The sequence below is a fragment of the Biomphalaria glabrata genome, chromosome 9, assembly GCF_947242115.1.
Source record: "Biomphalaria glabrata chromosome 9, xgBioGlab47.1, whole genome shotgun sequence".
Taxonomy (NCBI): domain Eukaryota; kingdom Metazoa; phylum Mollusca; class Gastropoda; family Planorbidae; genus Biomphalaria; species Biomphalaria glabrata.
This window is the reverse complement of record NC_074719.1, coordinates 2,639,791-2,659,188: the sequence shown is the minus strand read 5'-3', so window position 1 is coordinate 2,659,188 and position 19,398 is coordinate 2,639,791. Positions and strand designations below refer to the sequence as shown.

The 19,398-nt window shown below is 35.3% G+C and overlaps 1 protein-coding gene across 5 annotated transcripts; it reads left to right on the top strand.

Annotated features, from left to right (window-relative positions):
- The first annotated feature begins 48 nt into the window (after positions 1 to 48).
- LOC106079788 (zinc finger protein 99-like) lies at positions 49 to 18,441 on the top strand. 5 transcript variants are annotated; one of them, XM_056040912.1, is made up of 4 exons: positions 49 to 174; positions 7,707 to 7,983; positions 8,243 to 8,419; positions 15,821 to 18,438. In XM_056040912.1, exons 2-4 carry the CDS (start codon positions 7,855 to 7,857, stop codon positions 17,762 to 17,764), a joined length of 2,250 nt encoding a protein of 749 aa, XP_055896887.1. In that variant the 5' UTR covers positions 49 to 174; positions 7,707 to 7,854; the 3' UTR covers positions 17,765 to 18,438. The 5 variants fall into 5 exon arrangements, with proteins under 5 accessions (XP_055896887.1, XP_055896886.1, XP_055896885.1 ...); XM_056040911.1 differs by lacking the exon at positions 49 to 174 and adding an exon at positions 2,488 to 2,909; XM_056040910.1 differs by lacking the exon at positions 49 to 174 and adding an exon at positions 2,488 to 2,915.
- The last annotated feature ends 957 nt before the right edge of the window (positions 18,442 to 19,398 follow it).

The window sequence follows — 19,398 nt, the reverse complement described above, 5'->3', positions numbered from 1 at the left end:
AGGGTCCTGACCTGCTTTAGCACATCTCTCCATTCTGATTTATCCAGTGCTCTACGTGTCCATGCCCGGACTTTGAGCTGTTGTAGATCTGCCTCTACGTCATCAAGCCACCGTACTCGTGGTCTGCCTTTGGGGCGCCTGCCTTTTTGTGTTTGCGTGTAATACAAAACAAAGGTTGTTTATTTTTTATATCTCGCTTATTTGTCGACAGAACCAAGTTATAATACAAGCCTTCTATTATTATAAGTAGGCTATTTCAATAGCACGTCGCTCTTCCATCCGGGAGGCTGAAAACGACGAGGTCGAAGTCAGACTATAATAATGATGTGTAGCCTATATTAACGTCTATGTAAGACGGACTTCCCATGTTTCCATATAGACCTATTTTATTTCCTGTCCATAGGCCTATAACTGAATACACATACTTTCGACACACCATGTGATGCACTTATTATTTTTATATAGACTTTTTACAAAAATGGACTAGGCCTAGTAATTTGAATGTGCATATTTGCCACCTCTGTGACTTTGTAATACCGGTAGTAGGCGATCATGGCATGCTATTATTGTTGGTTGTATAACAAAGATAAAGGCCCATTCCTCATCCCATATGCTAGGACAAATTTGTACAAATACTCCTTCTTCCCTCGTGCTATTAAAGCATGGAGTGGGTTGCCTGAACTAGACAGGAAAACCAGTGACTTGGCAGAATATTAAGTCATTGGTTAATATGCATGACGCGTAGGACGTAATCATCTTCTTTTTTTGAAGTAACGTCTGTATTATATAAGATAAGATAAGATAACATAAGATAAGATACGAACAAGGGAAATTAATCCTTCAGAATTTACATATACGGATAAATATGTAAAGCCGTATTTTTAGATACTTTAACACGTAGATTCTCTCACACCCATTCTCGGATCAAGTGGAACATTTAAACAATTATAAATAGTATATATAAGATAAGAACCCTTTAATATTGTGCTGTATTAAACTTTAAATCTTAAAAGTAAACTTGAAACTCTAAGTCGAGTGTCATATGCGGGGCCCTATGAGCCGTAAGGGTATAGTGTATAGTGTAGGCTACCATATCACGCTAACTGGCGTCTGTATTATATAAGATAAGATATGCCTAACTGTTCTTTTGCCTCTAGCACTATATTGGCAATATTTTTATTACGAAATATAGCAGGCCTGCCTTACGTTGGTAAATTGGCCCTTTGACTACATTTAGTACATTACATACAGTATTGTAATTGTTCTGCGTAAACGATTAAACTTATAAGGCGTCACTAATGATTCAGAATATATTTTACATAAAAAAAAAATTAACAAGCTAGATTATGATAATTTCTGTTAAACACGATGGGGTCGGAAAGTAACTATTAAATACGTCCATAAAACGCAATGTAGAAGACAGCGGTTCTTTTTGGCTACCACCAGGCGTGCAGTCAAGGATGACGCAAAAATATTTAGTAATTTGATTTTATCAATAATTTTCCCTTTTACTTCTAATCCCATCAGGTCCACATAAGCTCGTTTTGAACCCTATATCCGAGGTAATTCTCATGAGCTTCGGCGTTCTTCATTCGTCTAAATTCTTTTGCATGGTTGGGTTGATTTTGGCAAGCATCTCAACCAAGCCTAAAAATTGACCTGTGATCGGCGCATACGATTTCTCTATTCTCCCACGAAATGTTTGTTTGTTTGTAAAATGTTTTACATGTTTCGGATGTTCCTTCAGAGTTGAAGATAATTACTTCCTAGTCCAAACCTCCCGCAGGACGACGGGGGATAGGAGCGGGCAGGGTTTGAACCCGGGACCATCGATAAATCTGAACGACATTCCAGCGCGCAAACCGCACGAACAGGCAGCCATCCTGGTGTAGGCCTAATATTTGTCAGGACTACACGCCAATGCAGCTTTTCTTTTCTAATCTAAATCTATAACCACGTTGTCATATACTTAGCATGATTCACAGAAACCTTGTGCAGCTGAAGTTTATTACCAAGATGCTTCCAATCGCAGCAGCCTTCGTTTGCTAGTTGGTCTTCAGAAGTAGGTCTAACTAGATCTATGACAAATCAGCTGAAAGATTGACTTCGAATAAATAGTTGGGAAGGTGACACAATTTTATATTATCTGCCACATCATATTTTTTTTTTAATCGGGTGATTTATTGCTTGAACAGTCCGGTCCAAAAATAAATAAATTTCCTAATACGAAGCTCTTTCTTGTGTCATATAGAATCTTAATCATCTTTTTGGTCTAGCACTTTTTTCTTGTGTGCAGTAGGCTAATCCCCAGATCTGCTCATGATTGTCATGAAAAAAAGCTGCCATTAAGCAGGTTTGTTTATTAGTCAACTGTTGTAGGCCTACATATTTCGGATGTTCCTTCATAGTAGACCTGCAGCAGACGGCAGCATTCAGTGAATGCAGCACGAGCCCGGGAACATCTAGACGACCGAACGACAATCCAGCGTGCATTTCGCATGACCAGGCAGCCATCAATCACGTCCGTCAACTGTGGCAAACTTTGCTAAACATCATAGACTATGCTAAACATGATCTATTACTGTGGTTTTCGATTTTGAATTTAGAGACACAGCCGCATTAGAGTCATTGACTTATTTTAGTTAGACAATAAAAATGAACCAAGTGCAGACCACTCTAGTGAATCATATTATTTCTTTCAATAAAAACAATATCTAACGCGAAGATCCACAACACTTGGTCTTGGTCACAGAAACTACTCTAGAGATCTAGATATAATATTATATAGATCTAGATCTAGATCTAAATCTAGTACTTAGAATTGATGTATAAATATAGATCTAGATGTTTATAATAGGCCTACTTTAATCTAGATTTATTAATCTAGTCTAGTTTAGGCTCTAGTCTAGGTAAAGGTAAATTTTAATAAAATTTAATTACTTTTACTACTTTTAGTACTGTTCATCTGTTGACAACAGTGTTATTGTTAAAGTGTTGACAGCCTAGCGTGACCGACGCAATGACACTCACTCTGACAGTCAACAATGAGTCAATGAGAGAGTCACAACACAAGTGACCCAGTGACAGCATTGATTGTCTTAAATAAAAGAAAAAAACAATAATTATAAATAAAGTAGTATATAGAATCTAGACTCTATTATATATATATATATATTATATAGATCTATAAAGTTAATAAAGTTGTGATTTAGTAAGTGTCACTAGTCACCTAGTGACAGTAGTATAAGTTAAAGTCACTATAAGTGTGCTTGTCAAAGCAGGAAACTGATCATATGATGATGTTGATTGATTACAATTGATCTAGAAACTAGATTCTAAGTCTTTTAAGTTAATAGATTTTTTTTTAATCTTCTAGATCTGTCTAGTTAACTCTAGTAGTACGCAGTGGCGTAGCTACTGTCCTGTGTGGCAGTTCTTTATGATGCCCTCCAAAAAAAAATGTTTTAAAACAGTAAAAAGTTTCTAATTTCAAAATAAAGTGTAGTCATTAGTTAAGCATTGCTATTTCGCAAAGAATCGATTTTACAAAAAAAAAAAAAAAGATAATACAAGTAAATCACAAGTGCTTTGTCGCCGGCAAACTATCGATAATTTTATCAAAGTCATTTTTGTCATCGTTGATTGTATTTCTTCATTGAAGTATGTTTGGAAAAACTTTGCTTGCATGTAGCCACACTTATCACATATCAGTAAAAAAAAATATGCAAATCAAGATAGCAATATTTGGGGATTGACATTTTTTTAATAAAACTCTAAAGCTCAATAGATTCTTTGGAAGTTCGGAGACTTCTGGAGAAACTGCGACAATTACCTTAAGACAAAATTCGTTTTTGACATGTTGCTGGGAGAACCATTGCGATTGATTTCCATCTAAGGATTCAATAAGGCGACTTAAATCATATTTATCATGACATTGTTCTTATGGGTTATTATTTTATGAACAATATGGTCCAAGGAAGGTATTTCCATAAGAAGCTCTTTCTTGTGTGTTGATAGAAAATCTTTTTTTTTCTTGTGGCCAATACGTCTTTGAGGCTCTGCATGACAACGTACCATAAAATTTTTATCCAGATTTTAGATGTTAGGTGTACTGAGAAAAAAAATCGAGAAATATCTGCTTCTTATACTTTCTGAATGATTTTTATTTCTTGTTTTATTGAGCACTGGTATTACAATAAATTCATTTTGCATTTGTTGGGACATGTAACGTATTCAATCTCACAGGAATAGATCGTTCTTGGATAGTAATTTCACTCCAGGATATTTTTTGAATTTTGTATTGCCAATTCTTCTTCAACTCGTTCGAGATGCCCAGGGAATGCCAGATTCTGCTTTAAGAGAAAACGCATGATGTCCAAGATTCTCTACATTTTTCCCTCTTGCTTATTAAATCTAGAGTCTTGCTGTCATTATTGTTGCCTAGTCACAGACAAACTTCAAGTTCCCTCCCAGCAAGTCATGTGTGGCTGAGAGGCTACAACCGCATAGTTTTGGCTTGGACACCTTACAAAGGGGCTTGAGTTTGAATCCCGACTTGAGCAGGGTTGTGTTTGCTGAGCGGTTGAAAAACCTTCTCCCAGACACCACCTCTCCCACTTGTCGACAAAAGAGATTACACCATTACTAATTAATAATTAAGGAAAAAAACACCATTATAAACTTGTTCATAACCTGTGCTTTGAACAATGAAGTAACATCATGCAAGGCTTTTAAAAAAATGTAAAAGTGCGATACCTTCAGAGATTTAAATAAATCTGGTGAAATTTGTTTCTAGCCGGTCTTCAGCTGACATTTAATTTAATTTAAGAATGAATATAGGACATAACAAATTTCCAATTGTTTTTATTTATGTTATAACAATGTGTAGTTTTACTGAGAAAGTTTGTCCTCAGATTGATGCACCCCACTTGATGCCCCATGTGGCCCACACCACCCGCACATTGCTAGCTAACCCATTGGTAGTACATTATTAGGTCTTCTACTGACTACTAATATCTCTAGAGTTTGTTAGCATGACCACAGTCTTCTACTGGCTACTACTATCTCTAGAGTTTGTTAGCATGTCCACAGTCTTCTACTGACTACTAATATCTCTAGAGTTTGTTAGCATGTCCACAGTCTTCTACTGGCTACTAATATCTCTAGAGTTTGTTAGCATGTCCAGTCTTCTACTGACCACTACTATCTCTAGAGTTTGTTAGCATGTCCACAGTCTTCTACTGACTACTAATATCTCTAGAGTTTGTTAGCATGACCACAGTCTTCTACTGGCTACTAATATCTCTAGAGTTTGTTAGCATGTCCACAGTCTTCTACTGACTACTAATATCTCTAGAGTTTGTTAGCATGTCCACAGTCTTCTACTGGCTACTAATATCTCTAGAGTTTGTTAGCATGACCACAGTCTTCTACTGACTACTAATATCTCTAGAGTTTGTTAGCATGTCCACAGTCTTCTACTGACCACTACTATCTCTAGAGTTTGTTAGCATGTCCACAGTCTTCTACTGACTACTACTATCTCTAGAGTTTGTTAGCATGTCCACAGTCTTCTACTGACTACTAATATCTCTAGAGTTTGTTAGCATGTCCACAGTCTTCTACTGGCTACTAATATCTCTAAAGTTTGTTAGCATGACCACAGTCTTCTACTGACTACTAATATCTCTAAAGTTTGTTAGCATGTCCACAGTCTTCTACTCACTACTGGCTACTAATATCTCTAAAGTTTATTAGCATGACCACAGTCTTCTACTGACTACTAATATCTCTAGAGTTTGTTAGCATGTCCACAGTCTTCTACTGACCACTACTATCTCTAGAGTTTGTTAGCATGTCCACAGTCTTCTACTGACTACTACTATCTCTAGAGTTTGTTAGCATGTCCACAGTCTTCTACTGACTACTAATATCCCTAGAGTTTGTTAGCATGTCCACAGTCTTCTACTGGCTACTAATATCTCTAGAGTTTGTTAGCATGTCCACAGTCTTCTACTGACTACTACTATCTCTAGAGTTTGTTAGCATGTCCACAGTCTTCTACTGGCTACTAATATCTCTAGAGTTTGTTAGCATGTCCACAGTCTTCTACTGACTACTAATATCTCTAAAGTTTGTTAGCATGTCCACAGTCTTCTACTGGCTACTAATATCTCTAGAGTTTATTAGCATGTCCACAGTCTTCTACTGACTACTAATATCTCTAGAGTTTGTTAGCATGTCCACAGTCTTCTACTGACTACTAATATCTCTAAAGTTTATTAGCATGTCCACAGTCTTCTACTAACTACTAATATCTCTAGAGTTTATTAGCATGTCCACAGTCTTCTACTGACTACTACTATCTCTAGAGTTATTAGCATGTCCACAGTCTTCTACTGACTACTACTATCTCTAGAGTTTATTAGCATGTCCACAGTCTTCTACTGACTACTAATATCTCTAAAGTTTATTAGCATGTCCACAGTCTTCTACTGACTACTACTATCTCTAGAGTTTATTAGCATGTCCACAGTCTTCTACTGACTACTACTATCTCTAGAGTTTATTAGCATGTCCATAGTCTTCTACTGACTACTAATATCTCTAGAGTTTATTAGCATGTCCACAGTCTTCTACTGACTACTAATATCTCTAAGTTTGTTAGCATGTCCACAGTCTTCTACTGACTACTACTATCTCTAGAGTTTATTAGCATGTCCACAGTCTTCTACTGACTACTAATATCTCTAGAGTTTATTAGCATGTCCACAGTCTTCTACTGACTACTAATATCTCTAAGTTTGTTAGCATGTCCACAGTCTTCTACTGACTACTACTATCTCTAGAGTTTATTAGCATGTCCACAGTCTTCTACTGACTACTAATATCTCTAAAGTTTATTAGCATGTCCACAGTCTTCTACTGACTACTAATATCTCTAGAGTTTATTAGCATGTCCACAGTCTTCTACTGACTACTACTATCTCTAGAGTTATTAGCATGTCCACAGTCTTCTACTGACTACTACTATCTCTAGAGTTTATTAGCATGTCCACAGTCTTCTACTGACTACTAATATCTCTAAAGTTTATTAGCATGTCCACAGTCTTCTACTGACTACTAATATCTCTAGAGTTTATTAGCATGTCCACAGTCTTCTACTGACTACTACTATCTCTAGAGTTTATTAGCATGTCCACAGTCTTCTACTGACTACTACTATCTCTATAGTTTATTAGCATGTCCACAGTCTTCTACTGACTACTAATATCTCTAGAGTTTATTAGCATGTCCACAGTCTTCTACTGACTACTAATATCTCTAAGTTTGTTAGCATGTCCACAGTCTTCTACTGACTACTACTATCTCTAGAGTTTATTAGCATGTCCACAGTCTTCTACTGACTACTAATATCTCTAGAGTTTGTTAGCATGTTGTTGTTGTTGTTTTCAATGTGTTTTTTATTTTTTTCTGTCTCTATTATTGTCTAGTTTTGCTATAATTGTGTGGTCATTTTATATGTTTTTTATTAATTTAATTATTGTGGAGGGAAGCAATCAATGCTTAGCTCATGATCAACAGACTCACAGATAATTCTCCAGGTATCTGGTTTGAAAAGAAAGACCCTCCATTGTACTTTAGTATATAAATTCTATATTTTTATTGAAGTTAACTATTTTCTTTGATTTTTTTTTCTTTTACAGAATAAGTATAATTGCATAACCACATTTAATAATGAAAATGTGATGACGAAAACTGGACTGATGTGACTAATGTCTTTAAAAAAGTAAAAAAAAAAAAAAAGTGAAAAAGCATCTTTCTTAGAAAAAACTCTGAGAAACTGGTCCTACCATGGAGGGCATGAAACATGACTTTACTAATGAGCTTAAACCTATTGTGAAAATTGAGAAGATAGATTGGTTATTACACTCAGAGTTGAGAGACTACAATTGCAAGTATCAAACTTCTGAAAATACACAGGTAAGGCAAATTTTATTGAATGCCTAAAGACTAAAAAAATTGTAGTTTTTTTTTTAGTTTTAATTTAAAAAATATGGATAAACATTTTACCCTTGTTTAAATGAGTCAAACTTTAAAAAAAAAATAACAAAAGAACTAATATTTTGTATCTTATAATACAAGATCTCATCTTAATAAATAAGTCATATTTGAAAGCTATAACCCCTCATTATCATTATTATGAGATTTTGATATAAAACTTCAATTCCTATGCTCAAAGACTTCTGAAGAACAAATGCATTCAATCTCAATGATGGATGACTTGAAACAAGACTTTACCGACAATCTCTGCAATGTTATGAAAAATGAGAAGACAGAATTTTCTTTCCATCCAGAGACATTAGAATATAGCTTCATTGGTCAAACCTTGGAATCAATTTTATCAGAAGAGACTGAGGTAAGACAAATTTGCTAGAATTAATTCACTAAAAACTTCATATCAGGTTATTTAAAAGCCAGAAACAAACTATTATAAACTTTGTTTCAGGTCTGCAAAATCTTATACTCTTTTAAAAATACTTAATAGTTTTTAGTGAACTATCTTTAATTAAAATATCTATTCAAGGCTTAATATTGTAGAGTAGAGAATAGAAAGAAGAATCAGTCTAAAAACTCTAAAGAAACCGTTTAGACTTTGCTTTTATAAAGTGCATCTCTCATGCTTGTAGCGTGCTTTTATAAAGTGCATCTCTCATGCTTGTAGCATGCTCATAGCACCATGGCCCAATCTCATTTGTGGTCCAGTGGGGGAAGGGAAGGGAAATATGGGAGAAGGTTTCTGTGCTGCCTTAAGAAGCTCAGAAAACACAACATTGCTCAAGCTGGGATTCAAGCTCAATCCTCCTTGTTAGGTGGCCAAGCAGTTTTGGCCTTTCAGTCACACATCCCCATTTAAACTAGATTACAAATAGAATTATGTAAACAAAAACTTTCAGCTATTAACAATAGTCTTTGTGACTTATCTTATCTTAGAAGACTTTGCTTAAGTAGTCTTCTGCCAGTGTTAAGGTGTGTGACAGGTGGGGAAATGTGATGTGTGTTTGGCTCGTTTATTGTCTAGGGGATGATTATTTTTAAAGCTATCACACACCAACCTATCAGCATATGTATCGGGAGCAGACACGCAACGAGACAAGCAATGAAAGATAGATACAAAAGTTAAAAATAAAAGAATATTTATTTACATAAATATACATATAAGAATGAAAAAGGGGGGGGGGGAGTTTGCATCTATCTCTAGTGAATACTAGATTTAATCATCACTCGTGCATTTAATAAGAGAGTATGTCACTTTGTCCTCTGACTTAGCTGGTTGTCCTGTTGATGTCACAGCTGGCTGTGTTCCGGCTTGGGGATCTGCAGCTGGAGGTGGCGCTCTAGCGGATAGAGGGACGCCGGTGATTCAGTTCTTGTGGAGTTTCAGTCCAAAGTTCTGATATCTGTAGTGGGCACAGTAGGGCGGGTGGCCGGCTACCGTGGGCACAAGGTTACTGCGGGCAGAGCTGATCTGCCGTGGGCAGCGTAGTTGACAGGATATGTCCAGTGAGTTGCAGAGGGTTGGCGTAGCTATGACGTCTCACACAGATCTGAATCTATAGGGACGTCGCACCTAATATCTTGACAGGTGGGCTGTCGAATAGGCGGGCAATGCCGATAGCGCCAAGTGGTAGAGTTGAGTAGATCTCAGTAGGCAAGTGCAGTGCTGAATAGCACTAAGCACAGATGCAGGTAAATAGATCGTTGATCCAATAAATAAATAGGCAGGTCAGTGAGCTAGTGCAGTGCTGAATAGCACTAAGCACAAAGATAGTAGGTGATTCTGGATATCAAACAAATAGGCAGGTAAATAGATCGTTGATCCAATAAATAAATAGGCAGGTAAATAATCTGATAAATAGATCGTTGATCCAATAAATAAATAGGCAGACACCTGAGGGAGGCTGCGGATAAATAAAGACAAGTTAGGACATGTCTCTCATGCATCTTATCGATGCCCTCGACTGAGGTGCATTCGTCAGATTGGTAAAATTGCTTTAGAGCACAATGGGGAGATGATGACAAATGGGATTCGGAAAATAGATGGCTGATAGTAGCAATATAAAAAGGTACATAAAAGGGAAAGTAATAATATAAAAATGTACATAAAAGGGGAAATAATAATCTCAAATAAATAACACAGGTGGATAGAGAAAGAGAGGGGGGGGGTGAATTGGGCGGTGGTCAGGGACCAAGACGGTTTGTTTACATATGACCGTGGGTCGAGAACAATGGAGCGCGCTTGAATGGAGAGGGTGTCCGTTCAAGCGGCGCAACTCTCGTTAGAGTGAAATTACTACAGGGGAGATAATTCATTACAGGGGGGGGGGGATAATTCATATCTCTTATAGACGCAGTATCAGTGCGCTAGTAAAATTATCAAGGTGGCCAACCGAGATAAAGGAAATAAAATAAGATGTACAAATATATACATAGTTGCATCAACGATCAATTGAGCAACGTAGCATTAATAGATTAATGCAATTCATAAATACATACATAGCCATGTTCATGATTTCTACTTACGACAGTGAGAAATACACAATGCACTAATTAAATATAAATGAAATAATAAACTACACATGATAATATCCAGTGGAAATAGCACAAAAGTAATTAAAATGGAACTTGTGATTAAGTTCGGCTTACCACCAGGTATTCCTCTAGGAGGGAGAATAAATGAAGTAGTCCAGACTCGATTGCTCAGCGATAGAATGAGAAATGAAAGAGAGTCTGGCTTTGATTTGGATCTACTTTATATAGGCCTGGAAAATGCGGGCGGAAGCAGGAAATGTCCTAGGCATAGAATTATCTTACACGTGGGTGAAGTCCGACAAGAGTCGCACCTTGGAGTATCACGCGGTGTGTTGACCCGAGTAATCTCTTAGATCAAAGAGAGACTTAGGAGAAAGGGGGGGGGGAGGAGTGACTTGCATTCCACACAAGGCGGTGTCCACTGCGGCTGTCAGACATCCTGCCGATAAGATCAAAGAGTCTGTGCGTATCTTTGCCCCGGTCAAGGGAAGATAAATCGAAAGACGTGGCCTAGCTATCTCCAATGTGGTCAACTAAGTCTAGCCTGGAGCGGAAAAGGTGGCGCGGGTGAAGAATTTGGGGGTAGGATGGGGAAATAATTAAAATAAAATAAATAGATAATGAAAAATAATAATTAATGCTGTGATAAATTTGAGTGACTCTGACAGCGAGTTTTTGACTTGTCACAAGGTGGACAAACATTAGCTCATGTCACTATCTTATTTCTAATGGTATTGAAGTCTCCACACATACATGATGGTATGGTAGAACTAGACTGTTTCTTAAAGTGTTGGTTGAAGAGCAGCTGTGCTCAGTATTGGGTTGGGTGTTGAGTAAAATGTAATCTGGACCTTCCTCAAATAGTTTCTGTAGCTTCTGGGCTGTTTACTTAACACTCACAAAAAAAAGTCAAGTTCCCCTTTCAGAACTTGTGGTCTATAGGACAGCTGATGTAAAGGTCATCTGTAACTTAGGCTTACAGTTAATGAGAGTGTCATGTGGCCAACACAACGACCAACCGCCTTTACTTTTTCCCAACTAATTTCATGCACTCATTAGAGTAAACAGTAAACTATCTATTAGAGTGTTTGTCAGCCCTTTTATTTAAGTTACACCTTGATGCTACTGTGTTTTAAGTCCTGGGAGACTTTTTTTTTTATAAATCTAACAGTAAGTATACGTTAAGATCTAATAAACTATTGAATATTGTAGCTTCCGTCAGTCACAAAGTAACTACAGAGCATTTCAGAAGCAATGAGATGAATGCCTGGGCATTAACTATGGTCAGAACAATGTTGCCTACATAGCTGTCTTCCTCTCCCTACCTCTATCGAAAAATATGGCAGTGTTGATGCAGCTTGTGATTTCAGGCTCTGCCTTGGTGTAGCACTGTGTGCTGCAAGCTGACTTTGGTTTACTGCCTCCTGATTTTTACATTGGGGTTGACTCCCAAAGGTGTTTGGGTATAGCTACAATGTTGTAGAGGTTTTCCTTCCCTAAAAGATCTTGAAATTGGAAATCCCTGTCTCTTCACCAGGATTCGAACCTGGGACCCCTGGTTTGGAAGTCTAACGTTTTATTGCTCAGCGACTGTGCCTTTCCCTTCTCCTGTTAGTGATAATATTTGTTTCGGACCTAATATGTGAGCCACACCTAAAGGCCAGGAGTTTGACTTTTTGAGACACATGCCATTGTAAGTCTTTTGTTGGTAGTGGAGTGCTTATTTTCATGACCACTTTTGCCTATGACAATATTGCAGAACTAAATTATTTAATTGAATGGAAGTCTGCAGCTTGTAAATAAGAAATTTAAAGGTCATCATAAACTATTAGTTCTATTTGATAAAATAATAGTGGAACTAAATATCAAGGTGGACTATAAATGTTCTTTATTTAATGCCCAACACATTTGTAGCTTATAAGAGAGAAAATTTCAAAGAGAGATAAAAAACAAAAACAACAACTAAACATCGCAATAACAAGCTTCCAGATAATTTTAGAAGCATTTTGAGATCGTATATAAAGAGACCAAACAAAATTAAAAGTCATTCATTTATTGTGCTTCATCTCAACATGACCTATGTCAATTTATTTTTTAAATGGATTTATAATAGGTGTGTATTATGTGTCTTGCATGGAGTTGCTGATCTCCCATCAGCGTCTTTACTGGAGGTAAATAAGGGATTGCTCTCCAGATATGGTGGGAGTACAGGGGGAATAAAATAGTCAGGGGGTCAGCCAAAATCAAACCAAAAAGGCTAGGCACTTGTTAGTAGCTTATGTGGAATGAAGGAGTATATACATTTGTTTATATATTCCCATGTTATGCATGAATATTTTCAGTATGCACATTAATGTAATGTTTCGAGTATGTTGTACGACAGGGATTTTTTTTTGAGTGAAAGGAGTTAGGCTGTTTTCTTTGAGGGTAAGAGGGCAGGTGTTTTTGCTGTCAGACCCAATGTCCGCCCAAGACTAACCTATAGAGATGTCTGAAAGCGAGACATGAGAACCACAGGCATCAACAAAAGTATATGGGAGGAAATAGGTCAAGACTGAAGTGCCTTGAGACAGACTGTGCATGCTCCTACGATGTTCCAGAGCAAAAGAAATTAAACGGCGTTGGTCAAGAGAAAGAAAAAGAAAGCTGCCCTTAAACAGTGCATACATATCCATGAACTGTGGCAAAATCTGCTGCTACAGAATTGGCTTGATTAGCCACACCAGATTCTGCCCTGTCTCAATTCGAAACCAAAACTCATCAAGTTATGAAAAAATATGACATGTAACATGATAATAGAAGCTCTAAGGTACCAAGGTTCTTAAGAGAAGAAGGTAAAGAAAATATGGTGAAACATGAGCAGGCCCAGATGAGGATTCAAAAAAAAAAAAAAGAGTTCAAACGAGTAGTTATTTTGTCCAGCATCACCACCCAGGGTCACATGATTACACATTCCCACTCAGAGCCTGCCCACATTCCTATACATAATAGTCCCCACTAACAATTTTTTATTTAGGGTCAACACTTTATTGGAGTCAAAGGCTACTTACAAGGAAAAAGACATTAATTTTAAATTGCATCTCTCTCTAACAATACAACAGGACAACTTTAATGCACAACATTTAGATAGTTTCAGAGTAGTAGTAATTAAGCTTTTTAGTATTGAAACAAACTATGAATAAACATGACGCGTAATATGTTAATAGGAACAATATATTAAATTGACTGACTGCAAGTAAAAAGATCTTCAGATATCTAGGAAGTACAATAAATTGACCTACTGACAGAAATAAAAGAATGAATAGCAGGAGGCAACTAAGCATTTTATAGCACCTACTACTTTCTAAAAAGCAAAATAAAAACAAACAAGGACATTAAAGAAATTTAGAAAACCACAATTAGAACCAGTAACCATGTATGTACATGACACCTGGACACTGACAAAAAACAACAACAGTAAAATCATCTAAACGCTTGTAAACAGAAAATTCTTAGAAAAACCTATGGTGCTATACCGAATGAAGCTGGTTTGAGGACATGCACTATCTAGGAGATATACCAATGATATGAAGATTTATAGCATTTGCAATAAAAAACTTTATTAGGGTGGTCACCTTGAAAGGATGTCAATGAACAGAGGAACAAAATCAGTATACTGGCAAAAACAAAAGTTAAACAAACCAAAGACAGAGCATTTAAACAGTGGATCCATGACTTAGAGACAAATCTATAACAATTTAAAGCTTGGATGACAGTATTAACTTCCTCCCCCGCAAAGAAAAATCTACAATTTTCCAACTAAGAACAGGACACACACCACTATTAAATTACCACCTGAACAAAATAAACTCCACTTAACTCCCCCTTTGCAGACACTGCACCCACCCCTTTTGAAACCGTAAACCATATCCTCTTTGAATGCCCCTCCCTAATCCACCTTAGGCAGACCCTACTTCCACTACAGCCCAATATAACCAACACCCTGTACGGCAGTGCTGAACAACTGAAGAAAACAGCACACTTTTTTTCCTTGGCACAGTCAGCTCAGCAGCACTAAAGCTGGCTAGAAGAAGAAGAAGAAAGCTTGGATGAAAAGCTCACGAAAGATCTGGCCAAACCCCTCCATGGGATGGATTTAATATGTGTGTTCTTATAGGATTTAAGCTTGTGATGTTCAAATGCTTAATATTCTTTGATTCGCGTTAATCACTATCAATTAAAAAATATCCAGCATAGGATTAGATATTAAGACACTAGAATTGTGAGTTTGTATAGACCACATTATGCAAGCATAGAATGGACTAATAGCAAAACTTCTAGAAGTAGAAACAGACTGAAAAGAGTGAAACATGACCACAGAAAACCATACAGCCTGAGTCGTTTACTTCTTTTAACTTGAGTTCCCTTTGTATCTTGATCTTTTTTTATTAAAATTCTTTTTTTTTTTATTGAACGTTTAAACAATGATATTTTTCTAGCAGTATCAGTACTTTAAAATTAGAAAAAATATTTTGTTCTCTTAAAGGAATAAAAGAAATTTAACTTATTGTTTTAGTCAACTTTTTATAAAGCTTATATCAACTCACTCTGTCTGTCTAGTAAAAGTTTGTACCTTCTATTTGTCCCACACGCAATCTTGAATCAAGATGAGGTTTTGTACAATTATTTCATTTACCTGACAACACAGGAATCAATTAAATAAAATTAACCAATTAGTTTATTAACTATTGGGAATTAAATATTTTAGTAGATGTCTTAAAAAAAGGAAAGAAATTGTACTTGAAAGAAGTGGTGGTCTTAGGCTGAATTAGTCCTCTTTATGGGTAGCTGCTTTAGAGTAAGTTTGAAACAAACAATACAATCTTCTATTTTCATAATGAGCTCACTGGCAGAGTAGTTAGAATGTTGGCCTGAGGAAGATTGAGCCATGAGTTTAGGTTGTTCCCCCATTTTTAAATTTATTTATTCCTCCCCTTTTTTTTTTCCCCAACTGGTCCAGATAAGTGACGGGATCTTAGCGTACGGGAAAAAAAAAATAAAAACATTAAATAGCAATAAGCAACAACAAACAGTATAAATATTTCGAGTCCCACAGATTGTTGTTGGTCTAGATATTTTTCAAATTTAATAACATGACTGATCCAAACTAATTGATACAATTACACTTTGTATAAAAATTTTTTAATAGTATTTTTAAAATGTTCTTGTTATTTGTTTCATTCTACAGCAAAAAATAAATCCAAATCAAGATATGGCTTCAAACCAAGATAAACCTAGAAACTCTCCTAACAAAGATGTGCATGCTGGAAACCTGGAAGATGAAGAACAAAATAGTTCAAATGTAAATAGAATGCTCCAGCCGGTTACTGCTGAAAAATCATTCTCTACTTCATCAATCTCTAAGAACCATGAATTAATGCATTGCTTTAGAAAAACATTTAAGTGTGACTTATGTCAAAAACAAATGTTTTATAAATGTAATTTGAAAGTTCACCTGGCACTTCATTGTGGAATAAAATTATTCGAATGTCATATTTGTCACAAAGGATTTAGTTCTGCCGCTAGTTTAAAGAACCATGAGATGATTCATTTTAAAAAAAAGCCTTTTCAGTGTCAAATTTGTCAAAAAGAATTCACCAAATCCTCAACTTTAAAACAACATGAAATTGTTCACTCTGACAAAAAGCAATTCCAATGTCAAATTTGTCACAAAGAATTTGCTTATTCCTCAAATTTAAAACACCATGAGATTATTCATTCTGGTAAAATGCCATTTAATTGTAAAATTTGTCACAAAGGATTCACCCATGCCTGTTTTTTAAAACAGCATGAGATGATTCATTCTAATAAAAAGACATTTCAGTGTCAAATTTGTCGAAAAAAATTCTTTATGTCTTCAAATTTAAAAAGGCATGAGATAACTCATTCTGATAAAAAGCCATTTAAATGTGAAATTTGTCAAAAAAAATTCAGTCAGTTCTCATATTTAAAACAGCACGAGGTCCTTCATTTGGACAAAAAACCATTTCAATGTCACGTTTGTCATAAAGAATTCAATAGATCCTCAACGTTAAAAATGCATGAAATGATTCATACTAGTTCATCAACTTTTAAGGACCATGAATTTAATCATTCCTTTAGAAAAACATTTAAGTGTGATTTGTGTCAAAAACAATTGTTGAGTAAAAATTCTTTAAAAGTTCATCTTACACTTCACTGGGGAAGAGAACCATTCAAATGTCCCATTTGTCAGAAAGAATTCTTAAGCTCAAGAGGCTTAAAAGAGCATGAAGTAATACATTCTGGTAAAAATCCAATTAAATGTCAAATTTGTCAAAAAGAGTTCACTAGATCCTCACATTTAAAACAGCATGAGATGATTCATTCAGGTGAAAAACCATTTAAATGTCAAATTTGTCAAAAAGAATTCAATCAGTCCTCAAATTTAAGAAAGCATGAGATGACTCATTCTGATAAAAAACCATTTCAGTGTACAATTTGTCAAAAAAAATTCACTTGTCCCTCAGCTTTAAAAAAGCATGTAAAGATTCATTCTGGTAAAAAGCCGTTTCAATGCCAAATTTGTCATAAAAAATTTGCTTACCCCTCAAATTTAAAACACCATGCGATAGTTCATTCTGGTAAAAAGCCATTTCAATGTAAAATATGTCAAAAAGAATTCGCTCGATCCTCAGATTTAAAACAGCATGAGCTTATTCATTCTGGTAAAAAGCTATTTAAATGTCAAATTTGTCAAAAAGAATTCACTTATTCCACAAATTTAAGACAGCATGAGAGGATTCATTGCAGTAAAAAGCTATTTCAATGTCAAATTTGTCAAAAAGAATTCAATTATTTGTCAAATTTAAAAAAGCATGAGAGGATTCATTCTGGTGAAAAGCCATTTAAGTGTAAAATATGTCAAAAAGAATTCGCTCGATCATCAGATTTAAAACAGCATGAGTTTATTCATTCTGGTAAAAAGCTATTTAAATGTCAAATTTGTCAAAAAAGATTCACTCAATCCTCAACTTTAAGAAAGCATAAGATGATTCATTCTGGTATGAAGTCATTTGAATGTAAAATATGTCAAAAAAGATTCACTCGATCCTCAGATTTAAAAAAGCATGTGATGATTCATTGTGGTAAAAAAACAATATTTAAAAGTTAAATGTCAATAAGAATGTACTCAAGCCATCGATTTACATGAGATGATTTTAATGCTACATATATAGAAAAAGAATTCACTCACTCATTCAAAGTTGATTCTCTCTGGTCTGAAGCCATTCTAATGTTCCATTGTCTGTACAAATACCTTTATATCTCTTAAAATGCTGGTGGAATAAAATTAATTTATTCTGTTTATATTTTTTCAACATATCAACTAGGAGATTAATCATTTTGATAAAAGTCCATTGAAATGTTCAATTAGTCTGTATACAAACATTAACAATAGCTTCAGGTGCAAGTGGAATGAAATAATTTTTCTGTTCATATTTTTTTTTTACATATTAATTAGGAGACTATTTATTTGGATAAAAGATCATTGAAATGCTAAATGTGATTAGGAATTAAGTCACTACATATACTCCTATAATATATGGACCAGCAAATAATGGTAACGGGACGAGGCGGGGTAAATAAATGTTTCTTTTTTAAACATTTTTTACTCATTAGTTGTTTAAAGAAAAACAATTCGCTCTATAAGTTGTATACACAATATATGGTACATTTGTGTTTTTTGTTTTAACTTTTATGATATTTGGTAACAAGCACAAGCTTTTTGTACATTACATTGTATTAATGATGTGACATTTCATCAGATTTTCTTAATATTTTTTTTAGTTGCTAAATAAATTTTGTACTGATCAAATAAAATATTTTATAACATAAAACTATTTTCATTTTTTTTTTAATATCAAAAAGACATATTATTGGAACACTGAAGGTTGACCTAGATTATTATGATAATTACATGGAACACTGAATATTGAGCTAGATTATTATCATGATAGTTCTATGGAACACTGAAGGCTGAACTACATACTGCCATGATAATTATATGGAACACTGAAGGTTGAGTTAGATTATTATCATGAGTTATATGGAACACTGAAGGTTTAACTAGATTATTATCATGACAGTTATATGGAACACTGAAGGTTTAACTAGATTATTATCATGACAGTTATATGGAACACTGAAGGTTTAACTAGATTATTATCATGACAGTTATATGGAACACTGAAGGTTGAACTAGATTATTATCATGACAGTTATATGGAACACTGAAGGTTTAACTAGATTATTATCATGAGTTATATGGAACACTGAAGGTTGAACTAGATTATTATCATGAGTTATATGGAACACTGAAGGTTGAACTAGATTATTATCATGAGTTATATGGAACACTGAAGGTTGAACTAGATTATTATCATGAGTTATATGGAACACTGAAGGTTGAACTAGATTATTATCATGACAGTTATATGGAACACTGAAGGTTTAACTAGATTATTATCATGAGTTATATGGAACACTGAAGGTTGAACTAGATTATTATCATGAGTTATATGGAACACTGAAGGTTGAACTAGATTATCATCATGTGTTCAACACAACGATCAACTGTTTTCGCCAGCTAGTGTTAGGTGGGTGGACTCAGAGGCGCCCAAAGATCCCGAGAAAAAATCCCACCAGGATTCGAACACGGAATCCCCGGTTTGGAAGCCAAGCGCTTTACCACTCAGCCACCGCGCCTCCAATGTTGTAATTTAGGGCTTAAAAAAAACTTCTAGTTCC